Source organism: Anabrus simplex, chromosome 9 (genome assembly GCF_040414725.1).
Source record: "Anabrus simplex isolate iqAnaSimp1 chromosome 9, ASM4041472v1, whole genome shotgun sequence".
Lineage (NCBI taxonomy): Eukaryota > Metazoa > Arthropoda > Insecta > Orthoptera > Tettigoniidae > Anabrus > Anabrus simplex.
Window position 1 is genome coordinate 4074005 of NC_090273.1, and position 27612 is coordinate 4101616.

At 43.8% G+C, this 27612-nt stretch overlaps 1 protein-coding gene across 1 annotated transcript in view; it reads left to right on the plus strand.

Moving 5' to 3' along the window:
- The first annotated feature begins 4637 nt into the window (after positions 1-4637).
- The window catches only part of LOC136881231 (protein FAM151B), a 44908-nt gene continuing 21933 nt past the window's right edge, over positions 4638-27612 (plus strand). Inside the window, exons 1-2 of the mRNA XM_067153970.2 lie at positions 4638-4735; positions 22279-22398. Coding sequence (XP_067010071.2) covers positions 4693-4735; positions 22279-22398 — 163 coding nt within the window. The 5' untranslated portion in view covers positions 4638-4692. The remainder of the gene's footprint in view (positions 4736-22278; positions 22399-27612) is intronic.

A 27612-nucleotide genomic window follows, 5' to 3' on the forward strand; every position in this document is an offset into this window, starting at 1 on the left:
ATTGATTGATTGATTGATTGATTGATTGAAACTGCCACTCTTATCAGCTACTCTCCCAGGACTGTTATTTTAGAATGCATGTATTTCCTGGATCATACCAGTTCATAGAAACGAGTTATATTTTCAATTTGCTTATCTATTTGTAGATGGCATTGGTTCTATTACTCAAAGTAAAGTATTATGTGCGTTATTATTAACAAGTTAGCAATTCAATGCGATAGTCAGAAGGCTTGTTTATATTCAACCCATGCGTTGGCCAAGGTCTGATCATATTGTACATGGTCTTGACTAAAGCAAAGAACTGTATAAGAGATACACACTACATCCTACGAAAATTGTAGCAAAACACATTATTAAAGCACAGTTGAGTACCGAGCTCGATAGTATCCAGTAATCGGGAGATAGTGGGTTCGAGCCCCACTGTCCGCAGCCCTGAAGATGGTTTTCCGTGGTTTCCCATTTTCACACCAGGAAAATGCCGGGGCTGTACCTTAATTAAGGCCATGGCCGCTTCCTTCCAATTCCTAGGCCTTTCCTATCCCATCGTCGCCATAAGACATATCCGTGTCGGTGCGACGTTAAGCAAATAGCAAAAAAAAAAAAAAAAAGAAAGTTGTGTGCGATGTACAGTATAGGCTATAATATGTTCCCATTTTCTAATAATAATTATTATTATTGTAATATAAAGAAAGAAATAATGGTATTCAGTTAGTATTGGTTTAAGATCTTAAGACAAAAAAACCCATGAAATTCCACCGATCCCGTGGGTCTACGTACCTCTTCTTCACTCACACTAAAGGCGGCTGGACTGTGATTTGAAGTTGAACACTGTTCTCGAGAGTGCTTTAATATGGCCACACGGCGTTTAAACGATAAATAACGCGGCAGCCATATTTGGTCATTGTTTAGCCGTAAACATAATCTAAATACAGTTTTTGCAATGGAACTACGTCATCCTTCCCCAAGTGTTACTTCATAACCACATGTAGGCCTACTTGTTTATACCTCAATTTGCTTTTTGTCTCGGTATTCAAATGTTGTTTATAACGAAGTCTTGAAATAAAGCATAACTTAAGTGAAGAGAACTGCATGTGTTGATGTACATTCACGTGAAAGAGGAGGCAGATCCATCCATGAATATTAGAGATTCAAGCGAGGTCGCCCATCCTGTACCAAGATATGGAACACCGAGCGAGTTGGTCGCATTCGGGAGATGTGGGTATTCCGTAGTTTCCCATGTTCACCTTCAGGCCACGGTCCTATCACTTGTCCTTCCGTGTTAGTGCGAAGTTAAAAATTGAAAGGTGACTGTGACACTGATCAGAGGGGGTCCGACACGTATCGGCGAAAGAAAGACATGAGCCACGAAGGCCTCAGGAATCTGATACCATTGAATCGGAGGTTGGATAGCCCAGATGAAAGTGAGAAGCCTGGCACAAGTGGAAGCAATACCAGGGTTCAGCTAAGGGCCCCGTGGTCGCCAATCCACGCTCCCATTTAAAAGCCCCTGGGGCCCCTTTCAGACAGGCAGCGGACGGCCACTTACGACAGATAAGACGTAACGTGGTGTATCTTATCTCTTATGAGTCGGTTTACCTCGCAAGGCCACTCTGGGTGTATAAGCCTCCGAAACCTTGAGCTGGTCGCGCAGCATTCGGGCCCTACTGTCGGCAGGTTTCCCATCTTCACAGCAGGCAAATGCTGGAGCTGTACCTGAATTAACGCCACGGCCGCTTCCTTCCCACTCCTATCCACACCTGTGTCGGTGCGACGTAAAGCAACTTGGAAAAAAATAGTTGACCAAGGGAGGTCTCACAGAAGAGAACACACACCCATTCCCCGAGAATTTAACCCGCAACCTCTGAATCAAAGGGCAAGCAAAGAGCCAAGAGGCAGGTTCTGGACGCAGAAAAACACTGCAGGAGCAATTCAGCACGTACTCTCAGCACACAGCTCAGCCGTACGCAATACCACCATCGGATTTTACGTGGCAGAACTACGAAACTACTATATAAATATAATATTTATTCTTCTTCTTGTTAATCAATAGTCAATTTTAGGTTCTTTTGATACATTAAACACCTTTAAGAAGAGACACAAAACGCTACATGTCTGTAAGGGAAAGTAATTGATAAGTTACACATTGCATAATAATAATAATGCCATAGAAAAGTTAAGTGACATGTTCACAAAAGTTGAATGACTTGCATGAGTTTGGCTAATTTTATATCCGATGTGATGCACTCGCTTCTTCATCTAGCATTCTCGAACTTTCTATTTGTCATAGCAGAAGAGCACGATGTAGAAAATGTAAGCACATTTATCCAGAAGCTGTTTAAGTCTTACTGGACCTAAGTTGTATAGTTGGTCTTAAATTCTTCCTCTTGAAGTGATAAAGGTTGGGAGAGTATTCATAAACAATCGCATCCTTTGGACCGGAATCAGGAAGGGTATATGGCCGTAAAACTATGCCACACCCACACAAATCGCCCCAAGTCCTCTCATAAAACAGTTGACGTACCCTGTCCTTGTCGAGCAACAAACTCTGGTTAGAGGTTTATACGAGTACATTGGCACAGAAAGCACGATGACGAGGGGCCTCCCTTGGCTGCGACATGCCACCTGATTCCTTAATAAGATGAACGTGTAACATACTATTAGAACACCGCAATACTAACGCGCATGTTATCTATCAACAGAAAGATCTAAAAATATTATTTCACTAAGTCCTTTATTTGGTTAATTGGTCATTTATTCGAATAAATCGATGCTGTATGAAATCAAGCCAGAACACCATCTCTTTAGAAGCTCCTGGAGGCTGCGGGAAAACATTTATTTATTTAAGTTTGGTATACATGATTAGAAGCGGAGGGGGAATTGCAATCGCTGCTGTATCGGCAGGAATTGCAGCTTTGTTATTACCAGGTGGTAATGGGAAGTTCAGTTCAGCTCAGAAGCAGACGTTTTTGCGAAAATTAGCCATTAATTATTATTATTATTATTATTATTATTATTATTATTATTATTATTATTATTATTGCACAACCCCTTTGGTCCGGTATGGAGTGAAATGAATTTTCGTAGCGAGTTTTTACTACCGGATGTCCATCCTGACAACATCCTCATCAGAGGAGTTAATGAGATTAAATGAATGTCGTGGTACATGATAGAAGGAAGGGAGAGGGTGAAATCCGGTGCCGGCACATAGCCTGCTCCTGTCGAATAGCACCAAGGGGTCGGCTTCTCCATCCTCGGACGAATCTTCATGAGCACTGCGGGGATGTGTGGAATTGAATCCAGCCTCTTGCACGCAATCTGGTGATTAGACATTGTATACCACCACACTGATGGTGGACTCGAACAGGAACGACACTGAAGGTATCGGCCAAAGAAAGGAGCTCGGAACCCAAGACCGTCAGGGCTGGAAGTGAATACATCCGACTGGGTGCCCTCTTAGTCGCCTTTTACCATAGCTATGGGATACGATCCGCCCCCGCAGGTGAGCTCATTGCACTCTCTAGTCGACTGGAGCCATTGCAGCCCTCTACAAGCTGAGAGTAACCAACCACAGCCAGGTGCTTCGACAGTTTACAACTTACAGATCTCTTATGTCTCTGAATGTTTACTTAGTTTATTGCGAGTTTCTTTTTGTAAAAACTCCATGAAATGAATTGGCGTATGGCTTTTAGTGCCGGGAGATCCCAGGACGAGTTCGGCTCGCCAGGTGCAGGTCTTTTGATTTGACTCCCGTAGGTGACCTGCGCGTCGTGATGAGGATGAAATGATGATGCAGACAACACTTACACACAGCCCCCGTACCAGGGAAATTAACCAATGATGGTTAAAATTCCCGACCCTGCCGGGAATCGAACCCGGGACCCCTGTGACCAAAGGCCAACACGCTAACCATTTAGTCACGGACCCGGACAACCTCCGTAGCGTAACGGTTAGTGTTATTAGCTACCGTCCTTGGAGGCCCGGGTTCGATTCCCGGTACTGCCAGAAATTTAAAAATGCCAGGAGGGCTGGTAACTTATGTGGTTGAAATGGTACATGCAATGGGGTGCACCACCTCAGGATGAGGATACGAGTTTACAAAAACTCCATGCACTAGACGACAGTCATCCGCTCACAAGAGGGCATCCTGGCTGACGGACACTGGTCCTGAACAAAGCTCCTGGTTTCTCGAAAAAACACTGAAGAAGAAGAAACGAACCCCTTTGTCAGAGGTAAGTAAGTAGCTACACAGTAACGCATTTCACTCCCCGCTCTCTTTCATGGCATAGTACACCAGATCTCCGCTGCAGAGTTCTAATGAATTGTCTTCACTAAATTCGAATGTATCACCACAGATCTTTTACATGCAGATTATGGAATGGATTTTTTTTTCTCGCCCTTCAATAATCCGATTACTTCCGCCAGATTTGAGTGCGCGACCTTCAGATCCGCACAGCGAATTGGAATCAAGACGTCGGTTACTTAGTGATGTGTCAACAATTGCTAGGTGTTCTGTTCTTAGAGGACGTTTTCCTCGTCAAACGACAAAGCATGGAACCTTTCACTGCAACGATCGTTCCACACATCAGCACCACGTGTACTGGCCACACGCTCAGTTATCCGAAGGCTCGACAGGTGGGTTGGCAGCACTGCTAAGCTCTGTGCGCTGCTCGTGACGTCATATACGCTGTCAGGATGAGCGGCTTCGGTTGGGTGGTGTCTGTCCTGTCCTGTGTGGGTGAGTCTTCTCAAAATTAACATTTACTTTTCAGCTATTTCACTGTACAGCTGTGTAATCTACATGTTTGAATTTTCCCAAATTTTACTCTTATAGTGAGACCTCGTAACAGAACATTCTACTTTAATGCGTTGTACCTTCTACCGGTAAGGGGCGTCGGTTCGTATCTCGCTCAAGTTCATCCACACAGACATTGTAAAGTCTGCGGTCTAACTTTGATGAGAGGCAGAGAATGTCAAGTTATTGCACGACTGTGGTGAATTATTCGATATAAATCCTTTTGTAAATACCCAAATATAACTTACCCGCTTTGAAATTCATGAATGAAACACGGTCTTCATTACAACATTTCGAAAGTTTTAGTGTATGAATGTTGAAATAAATTTGAATCCGCGTGTAGAAAATGAATTTCGAGGAGATATCTTCTGTATTTTGGGAGTAGTTCTTCAGAAGGACTCGTATGAGTCCTCGAGATGTGTCACTGACACGTTACATTCATTTAAATTTTATTGGAAAATAATCGTTCAGTTACTGAGATTATCTCGTATTTCGCTCCACATGGTGTATAAGTGTAGAGCTTGTATTGATTGACTGAATCATATTCATTTCAATAACTCGTATGACTGAGCTACGATTGCGCAAGTTAAGTTCGTCAATCACTTAAAGCGGACAGCACACAGCGCTGCTGTACCTGGGGACGATGTGTGGCGATCGTGTACAGAGGAGGGGAGTGGTATCAGAAACAACGCATCTTATTGGAACACGCCGCCCTGATGTTTCTGAATAAACTTCCATTATGTTGCGTGCGTATTTAGTTCTTTACAAATATATATAAGTGGCCGTGGCCTTAATTAAGGTACAGGCCCAGGATTTGCCTCGTGTGAAAATGGGAAACCACGGAAAACCATCTTCAGGGTTGCCGACAGTGGGGTTCCAACCTACTATCTCCCGAATACTGGATACTGGCCGCAGCTATCGAGCTCCGGTTTTACAAATATTTAAAAGGACTGTGTGTCGCTTTAAGTTTTATATTAACATAACGTTTTTCTCTGGATAATTTGGTTCGTGAATGCAGTTACAACATTTAGCCATGCATTTTATATCGCTCTTCCAGCATTTAAAAATAAATTTGTGGGCGGGGGAGGGCCTGCAAAAGGAAGAAGAATTCTTTAAAAGATCCAGTGTACGTGAAGCTGCGCCATAGTAAAACATTGATAAATGATCTTTGTGGAGGGAATAGTAGACAACTCGTCTGTTTAACAATAATACGTGGAAAGAACGTGTTAGTTGCTGATGTCGTGGGGTTGGAGGTAAGTGATAACCGCACCCTTCCTTCTTCATCCCGATTCGATTGCCGATTTCACCACGAATTTAGGTCTGGAACGAGTAGCGATCGAAACTTCTCTTTTTCTTGCATAACTTGCACTTTCTTATATTTCAAGAATACATTTTTGCACTCAGAGAAAAATATGTTAGGATTTGTAACGAGAACTTGTGTTTTGTTTCACGATCATCACCGTTTGTTCTAGTCAGTACCATTAGGAGCGATGACCTAGGTGAAATACGTCCGGCCACGTAGAGGCAAGCGCTTCTCTGAATGGTATAGACCAGGGATGGCGAACCTTTTCCAACTAGCGTGCCATTTTAAGTCTGGTTTATTGTTCTCAACTGTCTACTGTGCCACTTGGCTACAACACCCCCCCCCCCCCCACCTTCCACCCCAATTCCGAATTATGTTTCATAACATGTTATTACATATATTGTACCCTTTTGCTGCCCGCCTTGTGGGTGCAATATATTGTAAGATAATACACTTTGATTGCATGTTCCGTGGTTGCATTTTTCCAATACCGAAAAATACATTTTTAAACAAGTATGTTCTAAGAATACCTAACATTATTTTAAAACAATATAATAATCACCCATTGTAAGATACTTCGTAATTAAGTATTATTAAATATGGAAATCAAAAATACTAATATTGCTAAAGGACTTTAAGTAAAATCTCGTTCTCAAATTTATTGTGAAACTTGTTGCTGAATCTTAGTGGCCATGTCATTTATGTTAAGTTCATAACTTATTGTCTTCAATAACACACAAGAGGCACTTAGGTCTGAAACAAGACGGTTTCCAAATGTTGACTTCACAGCGTCCATTGTAGAAAATAGTTGCTCGCAGGCGTATGGATAAATGCGCTGTAGCAAGTTTCTTCATGGTCCAAAACTTTTGTGGGAGGCTGTTCCACTGGTTAAGTACCTATTAAGTTCTCCGGCTTCTGGAGAGAGTATTCACCATAAACAGCACACTCGATTTAAAAAAATGCTTCACCAGGTTGTACGAATTTGTTCACCCATGTAGTGCTTTCTTGAAATTCAGTCAACACCATTTCTGAACTGTCAATATCCAACCACTAAAAAAACGGACCGTAATATAATTCATTTTTGCAATATGAGGTTTTGAAATAAAGTGCAATAATTTCTCCATATCTTGAAATTGGGGTAATCCCTTGACGACTATTAGTCTTAAAAATGTCAAAACAATAAACATTTACACACTAAGAATACTTACGCGCTGCTGAAAACCATACACAAGCCAAACTTCACTAAATCACTGATGTGGGTCAGCGAATGGCTCGCCGGCCGCATCTGACATTTATCTCACTTGACTTGCAGGTCTATCAGTGTTGCAATGTTGCCTTAATGCACTTCCAAATGGAACTAGAACTTAGATTTTCGGTATTTATTTCTTAAACCTGAAATACTATGACTATAGATGCACGAGATATGTATATTAAATGAACACGTTAATATGTGCACGTGGTGTGCCACCTAAATCGTGATTGCGTGTCACCATCCCTGGTATAGACCATCCTGAGGCTCAGTTCAGTCCAGCCTCCTTCCAGGGGAGTTTCCGAAAATCGTAAAAGTAGTTGGTGGGACCTAAAACGAGCATTCAGTCTGCAGGCCTCTGTCAATGAACTAAAATACTGCCGGTTTCGCACAGTGAGGAGGGAACAGAGCCTAGCCACTTCAAGTCACTTGTTAACGCGAGTGACCGCGATGTTGTGCTGTGCGAGATTTCTGCTTTCGCTCCGTGAAGCGAATGAACTTACAAAATGTCTGCCTCCGTGATGTAGTGGTTAGTTTGATTAGGCGCCATCCCCAGAGGCCGGGATTCGATTCCCGACTCTGCCACGATATTTGAAAAGTGGTACGAGGGCTGGAACGGCGTCCACTCAGTCTCGGGAGGTCAAATGAATAGAGATGGGTTCTATCCCAACCCCTCCTCGAGGCAGACGTAACTGAAGGCTACGGCGTCTTTCCTCCCTCTTCCTTCCCTTGCCCCCACAAGGCCCCTGTTCAGCATAGGCGAGTTACTGGCCCTTCTCTCCACTTGTATCCCCGACACAAAGTCTCACGCTCCAGGAGACATCCCTTGGAGACGCTGAGGTGCCGGAATTTAGTCCCACACCTATTGACACGAGGCTGACATATTTGAGCACCTTCAAGTACCACGGGACTGAACCAGGATCGAACCTGCCACTGTGTGGTTAGAAAGCCAGCGCGTGAACCGTCTGAGCCACACTCCCTGCGAAAGAAAATTGCATTTATTAAGAGGTTCTCTTCTCTTACCCCCGCTTCAGATCTGGCGGAACTTGGTTCGAAATAAGAGTAATGCAGCTGTCGTCTTGGATTTGATATTTTAGTAAACCTTGCTCAGTTTTCTTACGTCCATGTTGATATGACTTCCTGTGAGATGTGGTCTTGCAATTCACGACCCCCGAGCCGGCCGGGAGTCGAACATGCTGCGGCCGGACTATCCAGCTGATAAGAACATTCTGCCATCAACAAAGTCCAATGGTACACCGGTCTCGTCGGGAGAGCGCCACTCACTAGGGCCTGTCGTAAAAGGCGACTAAAAGGGGCCGCAGCGAAGCCTGGGTTGGCGACCACGGAGCCTGTAGTTGAGTAGTGGCATTGCTTCCATTTACTTGTGCCAGGCTTCTCACTGTCCGACCTCCCTTGGTCAGCTCTTGTTCTTTTCCGGCACCGACGGTGTTCGCCCTTCGTGGCTCTTGCTTTCCTTTCCTGATACCTTCATTTGTGAAAGTGTCGGTTCCCTTCAATTCTTTTTTCTCTGATTAATATAGAGGATGGTTGCCCAGCTGTAGTTCCTCTTAAAACAATAATCACCACCACCACCACCACCACCTTTTGGTGCCGTGCTGACGTTCCACGCTACCAGCAAGGCTAGAAGCAACAGGTAGTTTGGATGTCCCAAAAGTAAATGGAATACTACAAAGCCAGTAAAGCAGTCAAGTGAGGGAGCCGAGCCTACCGATTTTTCTGTAGAGTTTCCTAACGACACATTTCTTTCTTAATCCGTTTACCCTCCAGAGTTGGTTTTCTCTGTGACTTAACGACGGCTTCCCCCTCTACCGCCTTAAGGACAGTGTCCTGGAGCATAAGACTGTGGGTCGGGGGATACAACTGCGAAGGAGGACCGACACCTTGCCCAGGCAGCCTCACCTGTCGTAATGAACAGGGGCCTTGTGGGGGGGGGTGGAAAGATTGCAAGGGATAGATAAGGAAGAGGAAAGGAAGCAACCGTGGCCTTAACTCAGGTACCGTCCTGGCAATTCCCTGGAGGAGAAGTGGGAAACCACGAGAAACCACCTCGAGGATGGCTGAGGTGGGAATCGAACCCACCTCTACTCAGCTCACCTCCCGAGGCTGAGTGGATCCCGTTCCAGCCCTCGTATCACTTTTCAAATTGTATGGCAGAGCCGGGAATCGAACCCGGACCTCCTAATTACACTAACCACTACACCACAGAGGCGGACTTATTCTGTTACATGACGTATGATGCTGGGAACACTGAGAACGACTAAGACGGAATATATTGCGTTCGAGTGTTTTGTTTTATACATTGTGGCTGTCACATCTCTGCCTAGACTGCAGTATAGCACGGTTTCTGAAAAATAATTTTACCGTATACAGCATTAACAAATGGTTACAGACGGAACTGAGAATAACCTGTCCTCTACGCACGCTACACCTACACCGGGGGGGGGGGGGGAGGCTTCCCGTCCTTGAGTCGTCGTTAAACCACGAGTTTGCAGGTCGCCCGGGTTCGATTCGCGGCCAGGCCAGGAAGATTATTATTATTGGTGGCAAGAGGGAATACGACAGGCGCTTGCACTCAAATTACAGCTTGATGGGGATCGCCTCCTGTGCAACTGGACTCGCGTGGCGACACCAAAGTAATAGAGAAAACATTCCGAAACTTCCAAAATTTCTAAATGTATTATTATTATTATTATTATTATTATTATTATTATTATTGTTACGGAGATATCCGTGGTAGGTAGAGGTGAAAGAAGGTGCGGGTGTGAATGGGTTTCAAGCTACGAAATTAACGTGCAATGTAAAATTAATTTAAAATTTAACTAGGTTATATTTTCTTTTGAAAAACAAGAGATAACAATCATAACAGGTACAGAGTAGCAAAAATGTAGGTACAATATTACTGGATTCGGGCTCAGTGCCCTTACTTCATAACTCTTGGGCAATCAGCCCCGCCTTACTCCAAAAAAAAAAATTTTAGCCAAGGGGCAGAAAACCCCATTCATGCCCAGGAGCACTGGCTCCAAACATTACACATAAAGCCTGCACGAGGCATACAGAAACAAATTTCAAAGAGCGATCCGCTCTCAAAATTGTAAGCCTATCACAAGGCCACACCAAACTCTACCTTCAAGCTGTCCTCTAAGGACGTATTCACAGGGGTAAAATACCCAACCTACGGAGGTCTATTACATGAAAAGAAGGTTGATTACATGACCTCTAAAATAACAATTTGAGAGGAGGCGAACTTGCACTCCTAATACACTTGGTTTTTAAAACCTAATCTGGCTCTGGGCCGCTAACGCAAGGGCTAATCCCATACTACAGAGGTGACTTAGAGAAGAACACTTTACATTACATAAACGAAGAATAGTTTGAGAAAATAAGTTCACCTCAAAACAAATGTGAGTGGGAGCTCGAGAGGGTAGCACTCTCTATCCCAATATGTAGCTTTACAAGAAAAAGATGAAAAGAGTAATTACATTTTAGGAAAAGGTTACATGATGGAAATGCTTCGAACCCGCCGCGAGTGTTAAACTGCCGACCTAGCAAGAAAAGAAGTTATTAATAGGCCATTACCTGGTGTTGAACGGCTGAAGAAGAAAGAGGCGCTTCCCGCCTCCTGCTATGTACTTAATACACTGAAAGATGGAACAGAAGTGGCCCGGAGACCCCAAAATCAGCAGTTTAAATACTCTCGCGGAAGTTTCTAGGCGTTAGGGGAATGAAAACACCCGCCCACAATGTTTTTATTGGATAGGACCCCGCAACGGATACAAGTTGGGGGAAGATACACCAGATTGGTCAGAAATTACTAAAAGAAATTCGGGATTGGATAAATCTAAAACAAGGGGAAAAAGAGGGGTATACAGCCAACTTAAACAATAACAGAAAGAAATTTAACAAGAAACAAACTTTTGAAATAAAAATTTCTCCAACAAAATAGTTCTTTGACTCCGCACTAGGGTGCGCTATTGTTGATCTTCAGTAGTGTCCTCTAGAAGAGAAAGTTCACACTTCTTACTTCAAGCGAAACAAAAACACATCAAAAGTGACACAGTTCAAAAACTCAAAATTTTCCACGTGGTGACATCTTCTGAGAAAGTAGAGAATTAATAGAATAGATAAAGTTCAACCTTCCTCCAGAAGAGGAGTTTCAACTGGCGCAACTTTTAAATAAACGGTGTAGAGGTGTACCGCCCGGTACAGACCTCCCCCCCCAAAAGTTCCTCCAGGGGTGACACATGAAATCAGTTTGAAACAAAGTCCAAGTAATGATGTTGATACGAAGATAGATAGCAGAAGCATTTACAAGATTTCTTAATTCAGTTTCAAAATGTTGTTGTTGCAGGTGAATGAAAGTCTTTATGTTTGTAGAATTTGAATTTCTGAAGATAAACTTTTAATACTTAAAGGTGAAGAAAAATTTTGCAATGTCCACCAAATATTGTTGTTGAATTCCCAAGTGTAGTTATTGCTTATGGTGACTGTCCATGTAGTTGATGTAGATTGAGTCGGATGGCCAGACCGGCCGTTGCAGCTTGCGTCCAACGGGGGCCGCTCGGACCCCTCAAGTACCCTGAGATACCGCTCGCCCGCACTATGAGGGGAGCAGAGGTGTTGAAGTACGCCGCGCCCGCGGTGAACAGATACAGGCTGCGGGCATGTAGCAGGTCGTGCGCCGCACATCAGCCTTGGCCGGGAGGAGAGCTCCGGCTCGCCGTGCACATGTCGTCCTCGCCGGAGAGGAGGGGGCCCATCCCCCTCCCCAGTCGCTGCACGGCGCTGCGCGGCTGCGGGGGCGCTGAAACATTAAAGCTAGGCGGCAGAATTGTGTTGGACTATCATCTTCTTTGAGGGTACAGGCTTGTGGAGAGGTTGAGGGGCCAGCGGCGTGTAGATATCCATGGCATTTACTATTATGAAGCCACAGTGTAAGGTGGAGCAGGAGACGGGAGCGTGGTAATGGCCGTGGCAAGAACAGGATGGCAGTTTAACGGGTCGGGGCAGGTTTTACACAAGGCTTACATCTAAAACCAAAATATTACAGAAGGGGCAGAATGCCTTAAAAGTGAAACTCAAAAAAAAATATAACCTTCATATCCTTTCAAAATAATATGAAGCAAGTTAACACAGAAATTACACCGGTTTCACCTGGGACAGGTGAACTCTAAATATCCTCTCGGTGGCTGGATTACTTAGCAATAAGGTAACCGGCGTAAGAAAATCGAGAATGATACAAGGCCCATGAAATCTGGGGGCAAGCTTGCCCGCGGGAACAAAATTTTTGACCATAACCTGGTCACCTACCTTCAAAGTGGTGGGTCTCCGTCCACGATCATACCTTTCCCTAACCTTTTCATGAGACACTTTAAGATTGGCTTTAGCCTTCTTCCAAAGATCTTTAATGTTATCCGGATCTATTGTCTCGGGTAGAATGTCATTCAAAGACCAGAGGTTAGAGAGCGGCGAGTTGGGAACAAACTTGAACATCAAAGAAGCTGGTGTAAACTTGTGAGATTCATGAACCGCCGAATTCAAAGCAAAAGCTATCCAATGCAGGGACGTGTCCCACCTGGAAGGATCTTCATGATGATAGGCAATGAGTGCGGACCTGAGATTACGGTTAACCCGTTCAGCCAGAAATGGTTGAGGGTAATAAGCAGAAGTAGTTACATGAGAGATGGACAAGTCAAAACAGAATTTACGAAATAAATTTGATGTGAACGCCTTAGCATTATCAGATACAATATATTGACACGGACCAAAAGAAGCAAAAATAGAATTTAAGCAAGTAATGGTTGACTGAGCGGTAGCCAGCTTAGTCGGAAATAACCAGGAAAATCTTGTAAAACCATCTACACACACAAAGATGAACTTGTTGGCATTGCCCTTTGACTGGGGGAAGGGTCCCACATAATCAATATACAGGCGTTCCATGGGGCGCGACGCTTGATGAGAAGACAAAAGGCCTACTTTAGTGGACATGGTGGGTTTACTGATCAAACAAGATTTACAAGCTTTTACGAGTTCCCGAATTTCACCGTCCATACCTTTCCATATGAACATTTCACGAATCTTTTCACGAGTTTTAAAGATTCCAAGATGCCCCCCCAATGGGGTCTCATGATAGTATTTGAAGATCATAGGTACAAGAACCGCTGGAACAACAACTTTCATCAACTTATCATGCCTCGAAGGGCAACATAGAACACCATTCCTCAGAACATAAGGGACAGCATGTTCCCCAGAAGAAAGGGTTTCCATTATCGGAGCCAGCGTAGGATCTTCACGTTGGTATTTCTCGATATCCCTAAAGAGCATGGGAGCATCGGTTAGGATGGCATTAACCTCGGATAGTATGGACTCGGAAGGTGATGAACTGTCGACCGGTTCATGGGTCTCGACCTCGTTTGAAAACATACGGCTGAGTCCATCAGCCACAACATTTTCGGTACCTCTGATATGCCTGACATCGAATTGGAAGGCGGAAATACGGATGGCCCAACGGGCTATACGACCAGTACGATGCGGTCTACCTAAGACCCAGCTTAAGGCTTGGTTATCTGTCTCCAGGTCGAATTTGACATGTTCCAGATAGAGACGGAACTTTTCTAAGGCGAATAAGACTGCCAACCCTTCGAGCTCATAGATGGAATACTTGGCTTCTTGAGCCGATAGAGTCCTAGATGCATAGGCGATGGGACGCCTCCCTAGTTCAGTCTCTTGAAGAAGGACTGCAGCTACAGCTGACGACGACGCGTCCGTTTGGACGATGAATTTCTTCGAGAAATCAGGCATAGCAAGTACAGGGGCATTACAGAGAGCTAATTTAAGATCTTCGAAAGCGGCTTGTTGAGAAGGTCCCCACTCGAATTTGATGCCTTTCCTACGAAGAAGGTTTAAGGGCGCCGCTCTATTAGCGAAGTTAGGAATAAACTTCCTGAAGAAATTCACCATACCAATGAATCTAGCGATACCTTTGATGTCCTTAGGAGGTTTAAAATCACGGATGGCCTGTGTTCTAGAATGATCGACAGCTACCCCATCGGGTGACACAATATGCCCTAGGAATGACATAGAGGGCTTAGCAAAGGCAACCTTGGACAACTTGACAGTTAACCCAGCCTTACGAAGGCGATTCAGAACTTCTCGCAGATGATCTAGATGTTCTTCAAAAGTCTCTGAAAATACGACGACATCATCCAAGTAGTGATATAAGTACTCAAATTTGATGTCGGAAAAGACCCTATCTAGTAGCCTAGTGAGCACAGCTGCCCCCGTGGGGAGCCCGAAAGGCACGCGGTTGTATTCGTATAAGTTCCAGTCCGTGGCAAACGCTGTAAGATGTTTAGACTCTTCGGCAAGGGGAATTTGATTATAGGCCTGATTCAAGTCCAAGATGGTGAAGAACTTGGCCTTACGAAACCATGAAAAGCAAGAATGAAGGTCGGGAAGGGGCACAGATTGCAACACCACCTTCCGATTGAGAGCCCTGTAATCAATGACAGGCCTGAAGCCTCCTTGGGGTTTCGGGACTAGAAAAATAGGCGAAGAATACGCTGACTTAGAGGGCCTAATAATACCATCCTTCAACATCTGATCGATGATTTCTTTCAGAGCCTTCATTTTAGGTGGAGATAGCCTATACGGTGGAAAACGGACAGGAATCGAATCCGTGACCTCAATTTTGTATTCAATAAGGTCAGTAACACCAAGAGTATCAGAGAACACCTCGGGAAACGACTGACACAGTTTCCGAATACTATCAGCCTGCTCCTCAGGTAGATGTCTAAGGTCTAACAACATCTCATCCTGGGTAGGCGAAATAGATGAACATGATACAGAATTACACTTTAACAAGGGAATTCTACAATTGGACGCAAATTTGAATGTGCAAGACCTACTCTGGAGATCGAGCACAAGACCAGTGTGAGAAATGAAGTCCGCTCCCAATATGATGGGGCAAGACAAGTGCTTAGCCACAAACAGTTTGATTTTCCATGTAAATTTAAAAATACGAATTTTGACCAGTACGGAACCTAGAATTTCTAATGGCGATGAATTAGCCGAAACATATTGAATAAGAGCTGAGACATGGTCAGGTAGTTTACAAACAGATTTCAATTTAGAATACCATTCAGCCGAAATAATCGAACAAACACTGCCTGAATCTAAGAGAGCTGTTATAGGCTCGTTATTTAACTCAATCTTAAGAAAAGGAACAGGTGCGGGGGTATCCGCCGCAATCCTAAGACATTCTTTAGGGCATTCAAAAGATGAATTTGAAGGCTGATTGTTCTCTGCATTTACAACCTGTTTACTAGGGGCTGAGTCTCGGGAAGATGGATTAGTCGACTCAGCCGATGCCACTAGTCACTTTTTATTATTGGCATAGGTGGAATTTGCACCAGAAGTTGAGCAGGAGGGGGTGCTATTTGAGTTTGGGCAATTTTTGGCGATATGTGAGAAGGCCCCACACTTAAAACAGCCTTGTGATGAACCAGCTCCATTATTTGCCCTACTAGACTTGATCAGAGGACACTTATTGCGCAGATGGTCAGGCGACCCGCAAGCATAACATTTACGAGGGGTGACTGATCGGCGAGGTGGAAGCCGAGTATTACTAAAAGAAGGCGGGGGTTCTTTTGCCACACGCAAGGAATCGGCATACCTAACTCCTTCCGCAGAGACGGCTAATGCTTCCAGTTCAGAGAAGGTTTGCGGGCACGCCGCGAAACACAAATATGACCTGTAGGGTGGTGAAATCCCTTCGATAATAGCTTGCACGATCTGATCCTCAGGGAAGTGGAGAGCAAACACCCTAGTATAAAACTTAATATCTTGGATGAAGTCTGCCAGGTTTTCATCCAAGCGCTGTACCCGATAATAGTATTTCTGAATAAGAGATGACCTCGCGCGGGCAGGAATAAAATTTGCAAGCAGATGTGCATGGAAATCTTCGATAGATGACTGTTCAGCTATGGCTCTTACTATTTTATCTGAGAGAACCCCAATAGCATAAGGATAGATAATTTGCAAAATTTGACATGGGGAAAGAGAAAACACAAGGGCATGATCCTGAAATTCCACTAGAAATCTTAAAAATGAAATTACGTCACTGGTGGTATTAACGGAAAACTTGGATATACCTCTGAGCAACATTGCCAATGGATGAGGCAAGCTGCTAAACCCGGGCGACATAGTAGGTAAAGGTTTCAATGGCAAGGAAGTTAATTCAGCACGTACATTGTTCAACGATGTGCGGCGTTCAGACTCGTTGTCCAATGGGGCAGAGATAGTTTGAGCAGCAACGGTTATCCTATTGCCTTCTCCCTTAGCAGGTTCTTCCTCACTACTTACATTCACTATGGTGGGCTGATCAGATTTGGGAGGAACTTCCCCAGTTAACAATTGAGTGACTTTACTAGACAATTCAGAGATAGTTTCAAGGAGCGTATTAGCTTGCTTCCTCTGAACGTCATTCACCTTCAGAGACAACAGATCATTAACTCTATTTGAAAAGTGATATAATCTGCCTTGCACACGCTTAATTTGGTTAGGAGACGGATCATTTTCATCAAAAAACTAACTACGGAAGCTAGCCCAGTAATATTCTCCGTGATCGTGGAAAGAGAGTCGTCAATTTCTTTCTCTCCCAAATTGGGGATGGAAATGGGCAAATCAAGGGACTCTCTAAGCTTGTTAGTGTCTATTGCAACCGTGCCTCCAGATTGAACGTTTCTGATAGTTAACTCGTATATCAACTCCTCTTTGCGCAAATAGTTAAGGAGGAGAACATCGCGAGGGCCGGACATGATGACAGAACAATAAAAAAAAACTCAAAAAATTCCAGCAACTGAGAAAATTGTTTGAGTTCGAATTAAAGCAATGTTTAGCCGTCAAAAGGGGCTAAATTGAGACCCATTCAACCACGCTCTGCTACCACTTGTTACGGAGATATCCGTGGTAGGTAGAGGTGAAAGAAGGTGCGGGTGTGAATGGGTTTCAAGCTACGAAATTAACGTGCAATGTAAAATTAATTTAAAATTTAACTAGGTTATATTTTCTTTTGAAAAACAAGAGATAACAATCATAACAGGTACAGAGTAGCAAAAATGTAGGTACAATATTACTGGATTCGGGCTCAGTGCCCTTACTTCATAACTCTTGGGCAATCAGCCCCGCCTTACTCCAAAAAAAAAAAATTTTAGCCAAGGGGCAGAAAACCCCATTCATGCCCAGGAGCACTGGCTCCAAACATTACACATAAAGCCTGCACGAGGCATACAGAAACAAATTTCAAAGAGCGATCCGCTCTCAAAATTGTAAGCCTATCACAAGGCCACACCAAACTCTACCTTCAAGCTGTCCTCTAAGGACGTATTCACAGGGGTAAAATACCCAACCTACGGAGGTCTATTACATGAAAAGAAGGTTGATTACATGACCTCTAAAATAACAATTTGAGAGGAGGCGAACTTGCACTCCTAATACACTTGGTTTTTAAAACCTAATCTGGCTCTGGGCCGCTAACGCAAGGGCTAATCCCATACTACAGAGGTGACTTAGAGAAGAACACTTTACATTACATAAACGAAGAATAGTTTGAGAAAATAAGTTCACCTCAAAACAAATGTGAGTGGGAGCTCGAGAGGGTAGCACTCTCTATCCCAATATGTAGCTTTACAAGAAAAAGATGAAAAGAGTAATTACATTTTAGGAAAAGGTTACATGATGGAAATGCTTCGAACCCGCCGCGAGTGTTAAACTGCCGACCTAGCAAGAAAAGAAGTTATTAATAGGCCATTACCTGGTGTTGAACGGCTGAAGAAGAAAGAGGCGCTTCCCGCCTCCTGCTATGTACTTAATACACTGAAAGATGGAACAGAAGTGGCCCGGAGACCCCAAAATCAGCAGTTTAAATACTCTCGCGGAAGTTTCTAGGCGTTAGGGGAATGAAAACACCCGCCCACAATGTTTTTATTGGATAGGACCCCGCAACGGATACAAGTTGGGGGAAGATACACCAGATTGGTCAGAAATTACTAAAAGAAATTCGGGATTGGATAAATCTAAAACAAGGGGAAAAAGAGGGGTATACAGCCAACTTAAACAATAACAGAAAGAAATTTAACAAGAAACAAACTTTTGAAATAAAAATTTCTCCAACAAAATAGTTCTTTGACTCCGCACTAGGGTGCGCTATTGTTGATCTTCAGTAGTGTCCTCTAGAAGAGAAAGTTCACACTTCTTACTTCAAGCGAAACAAAAACACATCAAAAGTGACACAGTTCAAAAACTCAAAATTTTCCACGTGGTGACATCTTCTGAGAAAGTAGAGAATTAATAGAATAGATAAAGTTCAACCTTCCTCCAGAAGAGGAGTTTCAACTGGCGCAACTTTTAAATAAACGGTGTAGAGGTGTACCGCCCGGTACAATTATTATTATTATTATTATTATTATTATTATTATTATTATTATTATTATTATTATTATTATTGGTTGATGGTGTGGGTTACTGTAGTCACGTCCTAGTTCGTGAACCATGGGCAACGGCTGAGTGGCCTAGTAACTGGTCTTGAGAGTCGGGATACCAGTTGCTATGGAATGGGAGTGGGCATCTCGGACATGGCCCTCCTTGTGCTCCATAACCCGTTAGAGGAGAGATCCTCACTTGGGCTATGTGTAAGTAGGCTAGCATTCTGCTATAAACAGAATTATAAACTAATATTCACGTGCATTTGACATCAACTTAAGTGAAATAACACGATGCGTATTCTCATTCGTGTTTAACTAGAAATAAGATGGCGTGCAACATGTCAACAAACCTGAACATAGCTTTTACTTAATGTGCGTAGTTTATTGTTCATTGTGAATGAGCCCGCTGAACTGAACATGATACTTTCTTAGTCATCTGGTGAACATTTGTTCATTTCTTCTCGAACGGGACGCTGTATCTTCTTTAAATATCTTTCCAGCTCATCTGTTGGAGTAGGACCATCGTGGACATCAGCCCACGAAGCAAATTTCATTACTTCGGCAGGTTGTGGCATAACTTAGTCGTGGAACATGAGAATGCTCGGCATTGATACACGCCTCGTTCATCAAACACGTCGCTATATAAGTTGATATCAAAATGCGTCGCGTAAGGTAAAAGTATTACACAAACAGTGGCTGCTAATAGGCGAGAGATTGCTGCGCTATCTTCACACAAGAAATTTGGAATTAGTGAGAAGCACGACATTCCGTGCCTTGTTACATGCCATCTTTCATTGTCAGATGTCGCCACCTTGTGCTGCTTATGGATTGTGAACTTTTATTCCATATATGATTTGATGTGACTCCGCCAAAGTTCTATTTCAGAGGCGTCCCCGATATGACGCTCCTGAGTCAGATGCTGTACGAGCGTCATTTTCCACGGTAAGACAAGGTAAAGTCTCGTATTCCAATTATGTTGATGGTTCTGTGGACGGCTTTGGCTTACTTCAAATGTGTACCAAGATCATCATCACATGGAACGAATTTAAATTGCTCGTATTTCAATAACAAAGCAAAATAAGTGCGATCAGCCTGTCCTTATTCCCACATTCTAGCATCGTGTTCCAGCGAGTGTCGTTTGTATTTCCTTTCGTCGCCGACACAAGGGCGACGAACTGACATGAACTGGTGACGGGAGCAATTCAGCCTCGCAGTGCGGGCACGGTACGGTCTCAGCAATTTTATTTTTACATTATCACCTGGAAACCTGGTGGTGAACAACACACGAGACTTGAGTTCGCGTTCATCAAAATAAGAAATCGTGCACGTTACTTTACGTCCCACTAACCACTTTTTATGTTTTAGGGAACGCCGACGTGCCGAAATTTTGTCCCGCAGGAGTTCTTTTGCGTGCCAGAAATCCAGTGACACGAGAGTGACAGAGGGTCGAACCTGCTGGTGCCTCATTAGTTCGAGTACCTCCGGCATACTGCTGTGTGTCGGGACGCCCTGTGGTAAGAGGCGCCAGGGGCTGCGTCTTGGTATTCCTTGTGCCAGACCTCCTTTCGTCAAGTTTTTTGCGAGCCTAGACGGTATTGCGTATGGAGGCCCTTCACGCCCTTCGTGGCCGTTGTCGTTCTTTGGCCGATACCTTCATTTCCGAAATGTCGGATCCCTTCCATTTCTTTCTTTGTGTAGTGTTATGTACTTGTACTTCCCCACGACCACCTATGTGTCGGGACGTGGTTCTTGGATGAGATGTGATATCTGTTGCGGATACCTTTCTATAGTGTGAACCAATGTCTGAGGAGTTCTAGAAAATCACACTTCCAACTGTCTCGAGCACACATACCAACACAAGTCCTGAGCAGGTTCAGGAAGACAGTTTTCTTTACGGGAGATCATACGCACGGATGAGGGGTCCGGTTCAAAAGTCCTGTATTGCTTTACGTTTTCTTTTCTTTTGAAAGCACAGTCAGCATTCATTTCCGATAACGGAATAAACGGCGGAAGTCAACGACAGCAAACATGATGGTCTCCACTGGACCACTCCTCCGGTACTCTTGCGCTGTTCTAGGTTCACCGCGTACGAACTGCATAGCGCTCAAGTTCGAGCCTTCTAAAGCCTATACAGCGCTGTTCTAGGTTCACCGCGTACGAACTGCATAGCGCTCAAGTTCGAGCCTTCTAAAGCCCATACAGCGCTGTTCTAGGTTCACCGCGTACGAACTGCATAGCGCTCAAGTTCGAGCCTTCTAAAGCCTATACAGCGCTGTTCTAGGTTCACCGCGTACGAACTGCATAGCGCTCAAGTTCGAGCCTTCTAAAGCCCATACAGCGCTGTTCTAGGTTCACCGCCTAGGAACTGCATAGCGCTCAAGTTCGAGCCTTCTAAAGCCCATACAGCGCTGTTCTACGTTCACCGCGTAGGAACTTTATAGCGCTCAAGTTCGAGCCTTCTAAAGCCCATACAGTGCTGTTCTAGCTTCACCGCGTACGAACTGCATAGCGCTCAAGTTCGAGCCTTGTAAAGCCCATACAGCGCTGTTCTAGCTTCACCGCGTACGAACTGCATAGCGCTCAAGTTCGAGCCTTCTAAAGCCCATACAGCGCTGTTCTAGGTTCACCGCGTAGGAACTGCATAGCGCTCAAGTTCGAGCCTTCTAAAGCCCATACAGCGCTGTTCTAGGTTCACCGCGTACGAACTGCATAGCGCTCAAGTTCGAGCCTTGTAAAGCCCACTGCCGTCTAGTGCCGAAGCAGCTCACGGGCTGGGCCGCTGTGCAGGACTCCAACTCAAAGGAAAGCAGCACGATTTATTCTGGGAGGAGTAGTGTTAGTAAAATGTTGCAAAGTTTGGGCTGGGAAGACTTTGGATAAAGGAGACGAGCTGCTCGACTAAGTGGTATGTTCCCAGCTGTCGGTGAAGAGATGGTGTAGAATGACATCAGTAAACGAATAAGCTTGAGAGGTTTTTTTAAAAGTAGGAAAGATCGCAATATGAAGTTAAAGTTGGAATTCAAGACGACAAATTAGGGCAAATATTCATTTATAGGACGAGGAGTTAAAGATTATGGAGCGAAATGATCGGTAAATTTCCAAGTTCGTTGAAAATATTTAAGAAAAGGTTGGGAATCTGCCACCTGGGCGGCAGATCAGTATTGATTGATTGAGGTGTACAAAAGTGAAAGGTAGGTTGACTTTAATTTTTCCTGTTTGTTTGACGGTAGGTCTATTTATATCTCAAGAGTGGACGTAGATTACCAGCTAGTGGAGCCTCCAAACGTGCAACTCCTAGCGTTATCACGTCCCGGGATCGATTTCCGTCCAGCTCGAGGACTTTAATTTTAAATGGTTAATTCCTCGCGCTCGGAAAGTGGCAACTTTTGCTCTGCCTCTCAAGAGTTAGACAGTTTCTTGTATTGTGTTGCAGGAGTGGCAGCTGTGGCAATGGACGTAACCGACTTCTTCCCCGACGTCAAGGGCGACCTCACCAAGGTGACGTGGGCGCACGCAGTCAACAGCCAGAAGCTCCTGAACGACGCTTTGGACAGTGAGTAGTCTGCTTCTTAGATTGAGTAGGAAAAATTTCCGGCAGGTGAAAATCTCCCTTCTTGTGCTCCATCAGTCCGCGAGTTCCAAGCTGTCCCAGGGTGTGAGCGACTACTGCACGTTGGTTCCTTCTTTTACAAAATGCTCCACAAACAAGAGTTTTTTCTGGTTTGAAAACTGGTTGTAAATCTTAGGAAATCTTAGGAAAGGTCAAAGGAATCATTTGTAGTGTTATTTATTATGAGCTTTAAGAACTTTTTCAAATAAGTGGCTTCGCATCTTAACAAGTCGTGTGCACGCAACGCTTTATGAAACTTTGCAACCATTTTAAAAGCGGATGTTAGAATCTATAAAGAACACCCGTTCAAGTTCGTCAGGTTAAAACTGTTCTGTCCGTGTTCTACAAGAAGTTCTGGACGTGCACGAATGTATCACTTTCGTTCTTTGGCCACTTTTGGTCCAAAATCTCAGTAGGGTTCTCCATTCAACTCTCCAAGTCATATTCTATCACATTCCTTCTGGACGTAGGAAATTCGGTCAGTGTTTTTTCTTCCACCATCCATGTTTTCACGCGAGTTATCTTCACCAATATTTGACATTTGGTATGAAGAAAGCGACGACAGGAATCACCTTTTCAATCTGGACTCACTTTTGACCGTGGGCAGATGAAGATAGTCGGAGAGCAATGGAGGCTCGATAGATCGATGCCACTGTCTTCAGATGAAGGCAGCTGCTCTTCGAATGTGTGATGTGTGAAGTGGAAAATCAGTTCCTAGTAACTGGGATTCCAGCGTACATCTGGAGAATCTATGTCAAGATTGGCAAGCTCTGAGCCGTAAGCGAGGCTGAGAATCTCGAGCAGACTTTCTTGGAGTCGGATCTTGATGCAGCCTGTAATAATAAGAGAGTATGGTATTCATATACAGTATATCGTCAGTGCGCCACTACACCACAGAGGCGGCGATTATTGTAAGCATCTTCTTTTATTTTTCTGGTAAGGCACGTGAGAACCATGTGGGCAGTATGAACAATGTAGTTAGTGTGATTACCTGTCACCTCGGGAAGCCCGGGTTCGATTGTCGGCTCTGCCACGAAATTTGTAAAGTGGTACAAGGGCTGGAACGGCGTCCACTAAGCCTCGGCAGGTCACTTGAGTAGACGGGTTTCGATTCCCACTTCAGCCATCATCGAAGCGGTTTTCCGTGGTTCCCCACTTCTCCTCCAGGCAAATACCGGGATGGTACCCAACTTAAGGGCACGGCCCCTCCCTTGTCTATCCCTTCCCATCCCTCCACAAGGCCCCTATTCAGTATGGTAGGTGATGGTGCCTGGGCGAGGTACTGGTCCTCCTTTCCAGTTGTATCCTCGCGATCTTAAAGTATCTCGCTCCAGGACACTGCGCTTGAGGTGGTAGAAAGAATCAAAGAACCTGCAGACAGATTTGATGCACTCTGCTGTGATGACGTAATTTAAAATATACCGGTACATTGTTGTCATTAACTGTACTTGATCCATTTTTCCTCAAGTATGAAAAAATATTTTATGCAGTGTGACGGTTGCTGTCCTCTGGTTCGTTTCCAAGTACGAGAGCTGGTGATCGCTGAACGCTCCAGTTTCTCCAAAGATTTCACCACCGGCAGGGAGCTGGTGCAGTGAGGACTTATCACGCTGTCGGCGTTAAGCCTTGAGCAGGCTACGTGCCGGCACCGGGTTACACCCTCATATTATACTATGTCATTCATTTCATCTCATTAACTCGTCTGATGAGGTTGACGTCAGGAAGGGCATCCGGTCATAAAAACGACAGATTCATCTTACCTCATACCCGACCCCGTAGAGAAACGAGAAGAGGGCTGGACAAACAAGAAAACAAGTATTATTATTATTATTATTATTATTATTATTATTATTATTATTATTATTATTATTATTATTATTATTATTATTATTATTATTATTATTAAGTTTAGTGGAAGGTCGTTATAGTGACATGTTCCCTTAAGATGTAGATATTTGATATTGACACACACATTTTTCCATCTGTGGATCGCGTATTGAAGTTTTCGCTTGACCAACCTGTTATTTTTAAATGGCTCCACATTATCCTCTTCAACCGGGTCTCGGGTCCTGTTCAGCCCCCTTAAGATATACCGTGGTGCCAAATGGAAGTCCATGGGTGAATTAGCTTATCCGTCTGTTGACCGTGCGCGCGCCCTGTGTTTCTTCTCTCTATTTATTGCACATGTTTTTCCTCCGACACTCGTAGATGAGGAGGTCGTAAGAACAGACGCGTATGTCTTACAGCCACCTTGAGATTGGACAAGGTTAGGATAAGGTAGTCTTCATCAGGATATTTCCGTTTGCAGGTGAAATTGGACGAATAAGTTTAATAGTGTTTATATTGGGTGGTCCACCATCCCTTCACATTCACTACAGCGGTCGCTCGGACTAGAAGACAGCAGGAATCGTGAGCGCCACTATATGCGCGTACAGATGCGCAGAACACGTACTTTAAAACAGGAGCTGGACGCAGAGACCGGGAGCACGGGAAGTGGGCGTCGTCGCAGTAGCTCACATGGCACGCGGGTGCGGAGATATGTGATAGTCGACAGTCCTCGAGGTAGAAGGTTCGAATCCCACATAAGATTTTTTTAATAACCATTTGCCTGGGATGTGGTAAGGTTGTACAGTATACTTGATGATTTATTTGACCCTGTAAAGTACCATATGTATGGCGCTGTGTTGGTCGAGGATGAGGAGATGATTGTCTGTGGCCAGTTAGCTACGTCGTACATGTTCCAAGCTTGGTAGACCACAGATACGGCATTGGAACATGTGATGCCAGGTAAGCATGTAGCTCCTTCGAAACAATTCACACACTACCTCGAGATGTATTCCAGCGACGAGTCTTGAGACCTGAAGTCACATTCTGATCGGATTTTATTTCCACATGCATAAATCACAAATGGAATTGTTCTGCTTTTTTAATTTGAGTTTTTGAGTGTACATTTAAATGGACACTGGGACCTCGCAACCTAAAATTTAGTTGACAGTTCAGCATTATCCTAGAAACTGTATTGATGTATTTTCACTTCAGTGTCAAATTTTTTAACAAGTTTTTAACAATCACGAGTTTGTGTACAGTGTTTCTTGCTAGCAAAACAATTGCTTTTGGCTGTCACGCAGAGGAATAATGTACATTTCAAGCACTGAATCTTCTGACAACCAGGAAATTTACACCTAGCAGAATTTTCTATTTCTGCAAGTTTGGGAAGGTGTTTTCAAGATTTCTTCTGCCCTCTTTGTGGTGGCGTTGTGTTTGTTTTCTCTGGTCGACGTCGTTTACGTTGACTTAAGGCGATCATCATTTACTTCATCGTCACTGGCATCTTGAGCCTCGCATTCTCTCAGAAGCCTATCGGCTACTAAAACTTTGAAATCCAGAAACTGAAAAATATTTTTCCTTTCATACTGGAGAAATATATTGTCCTGTCGGTAGAGACTCTCATTAGCAATGGCCAAGTCAAAGCGTCCATTTCTTTGTCCTGACTTTCACTCTGTAATGGCTAATCGTACGGTCAGTTAAATCAGGCATCGTCAATCGAGAGCAAAATGCCTTCGGAGCCAGTGTGCTTCCCGCTTTAAAGGAACGAGAGCAGCTTAGCGAGCAAGTAGGGGAAGTTCATAACGTAATGCGTACTGAAGGCCAGTGGCGCAATGCTGTAGCACATCTTTCTTGACTGGTTAGATTCCGACACGATGCGTGTGAACTCATGTGAGATGACATTCCGTATTATACGAACGTGCAGTGGTTAAGTAGAGGAAAAGTTTTACATCGCTTCTATGCTCTGAGGAAGGAAATAGCTCTCTTTTCCCACTTTGACTGCAGAGTTGTGTCTAGCTCCAAACTATTCCGGTAAAACATTAGAGGAATATAAAGAGATTTTAATGTCACTATATGACGAATTTGAGTCGGTTTCACGATATCAGGCATTAGAAAATGATCTGCCGGTGTTCGCTACGCCCTTCTCAGTGGATGTGCAAACTGTTAGACCAGAACTGCAGCTAGAGCTGATTGACTTACAGTGCGATACTCAAATGCAAGGTAAGTTTGCAAACACAAAGATTCTTACTGAATTTTATGTTCGTTTTCCATGGGAGAGATTTCCTAGATTGCACAAATTTAATGCACATATTTTAAGTACATTGGCATCAACTTATTCATGTCAAAAGATGTTTTCATTAATGCAGATTTGTAAATGTCGACACAGAAGTCAGCTCACCGATGAAAACTTGAAATGTGCTTTGCAACTTGCCAGTACGCGAACAATAGTGACAAACATTGATACAATACCATCTAAACGAGCCCAAAGGTCCCGTGAAGGAGCAGTACACCAGTAATATGTTTTAGTTCGTGTGTTTAATTTGTTGTCATAGTCATAATTGTCATACAAATATTGAAATGTATGTTAATGAGAGTGCAAAGAATGTGTACAAATCACAAAAATTATATTTTCTTCCGGTAAATGTACGTGTCCCAAAGCTGCAGCTAATCGGGAAAATGTATTTATTCATTTGTCAATGAATAATTTTCTTGTCCTGTTATACCCTGTAATCTGTGTCCTGTTCACCTCACATGATACATGCTCCAAATTATTATTATTATTATTATTATTATTATTATTATTATTATTATTATTATTATAGCAGTTGTTCATTTCCGAGCGGGAAGTACAGTACACCTGCTCTCTTGTCACGTGACAGACAGCTCCCTAGAGTAACGACGTGATGACGTCTGAATTAAATCAATTCGTTCAATTGATTCAGTGTATTCCTTTACCATTACTGGCCTGATGACCTCTCCTTCTTACTCCATCGCCTGCGTGTATGTTATGGCTCAATACCTAATTTAGTCGAAGCTGAAGTGACTGGCTTTTGATCATAGCATTTCAAAACTGCTCTCTGGCCGTCTTGTCTAACTGATACATCGCAAGTCGCTTGCCATTACTTTGTCATCAGTTCAATGAACAGTAGGAGGTATCCGAGATTTCATAATAGTTGCAGTGGCGTAGATGTGATTCCTGCTAAGAGCCATACTAGTAAAATATCTATCAAAAATATGTCAGACCCTCTGGTAAGGCCTCATAACAGCAGAACCCTCACACCTAATTTATTTGAACCCGTAGTACCCTAAGATGTCTCAGAAAATGTACCT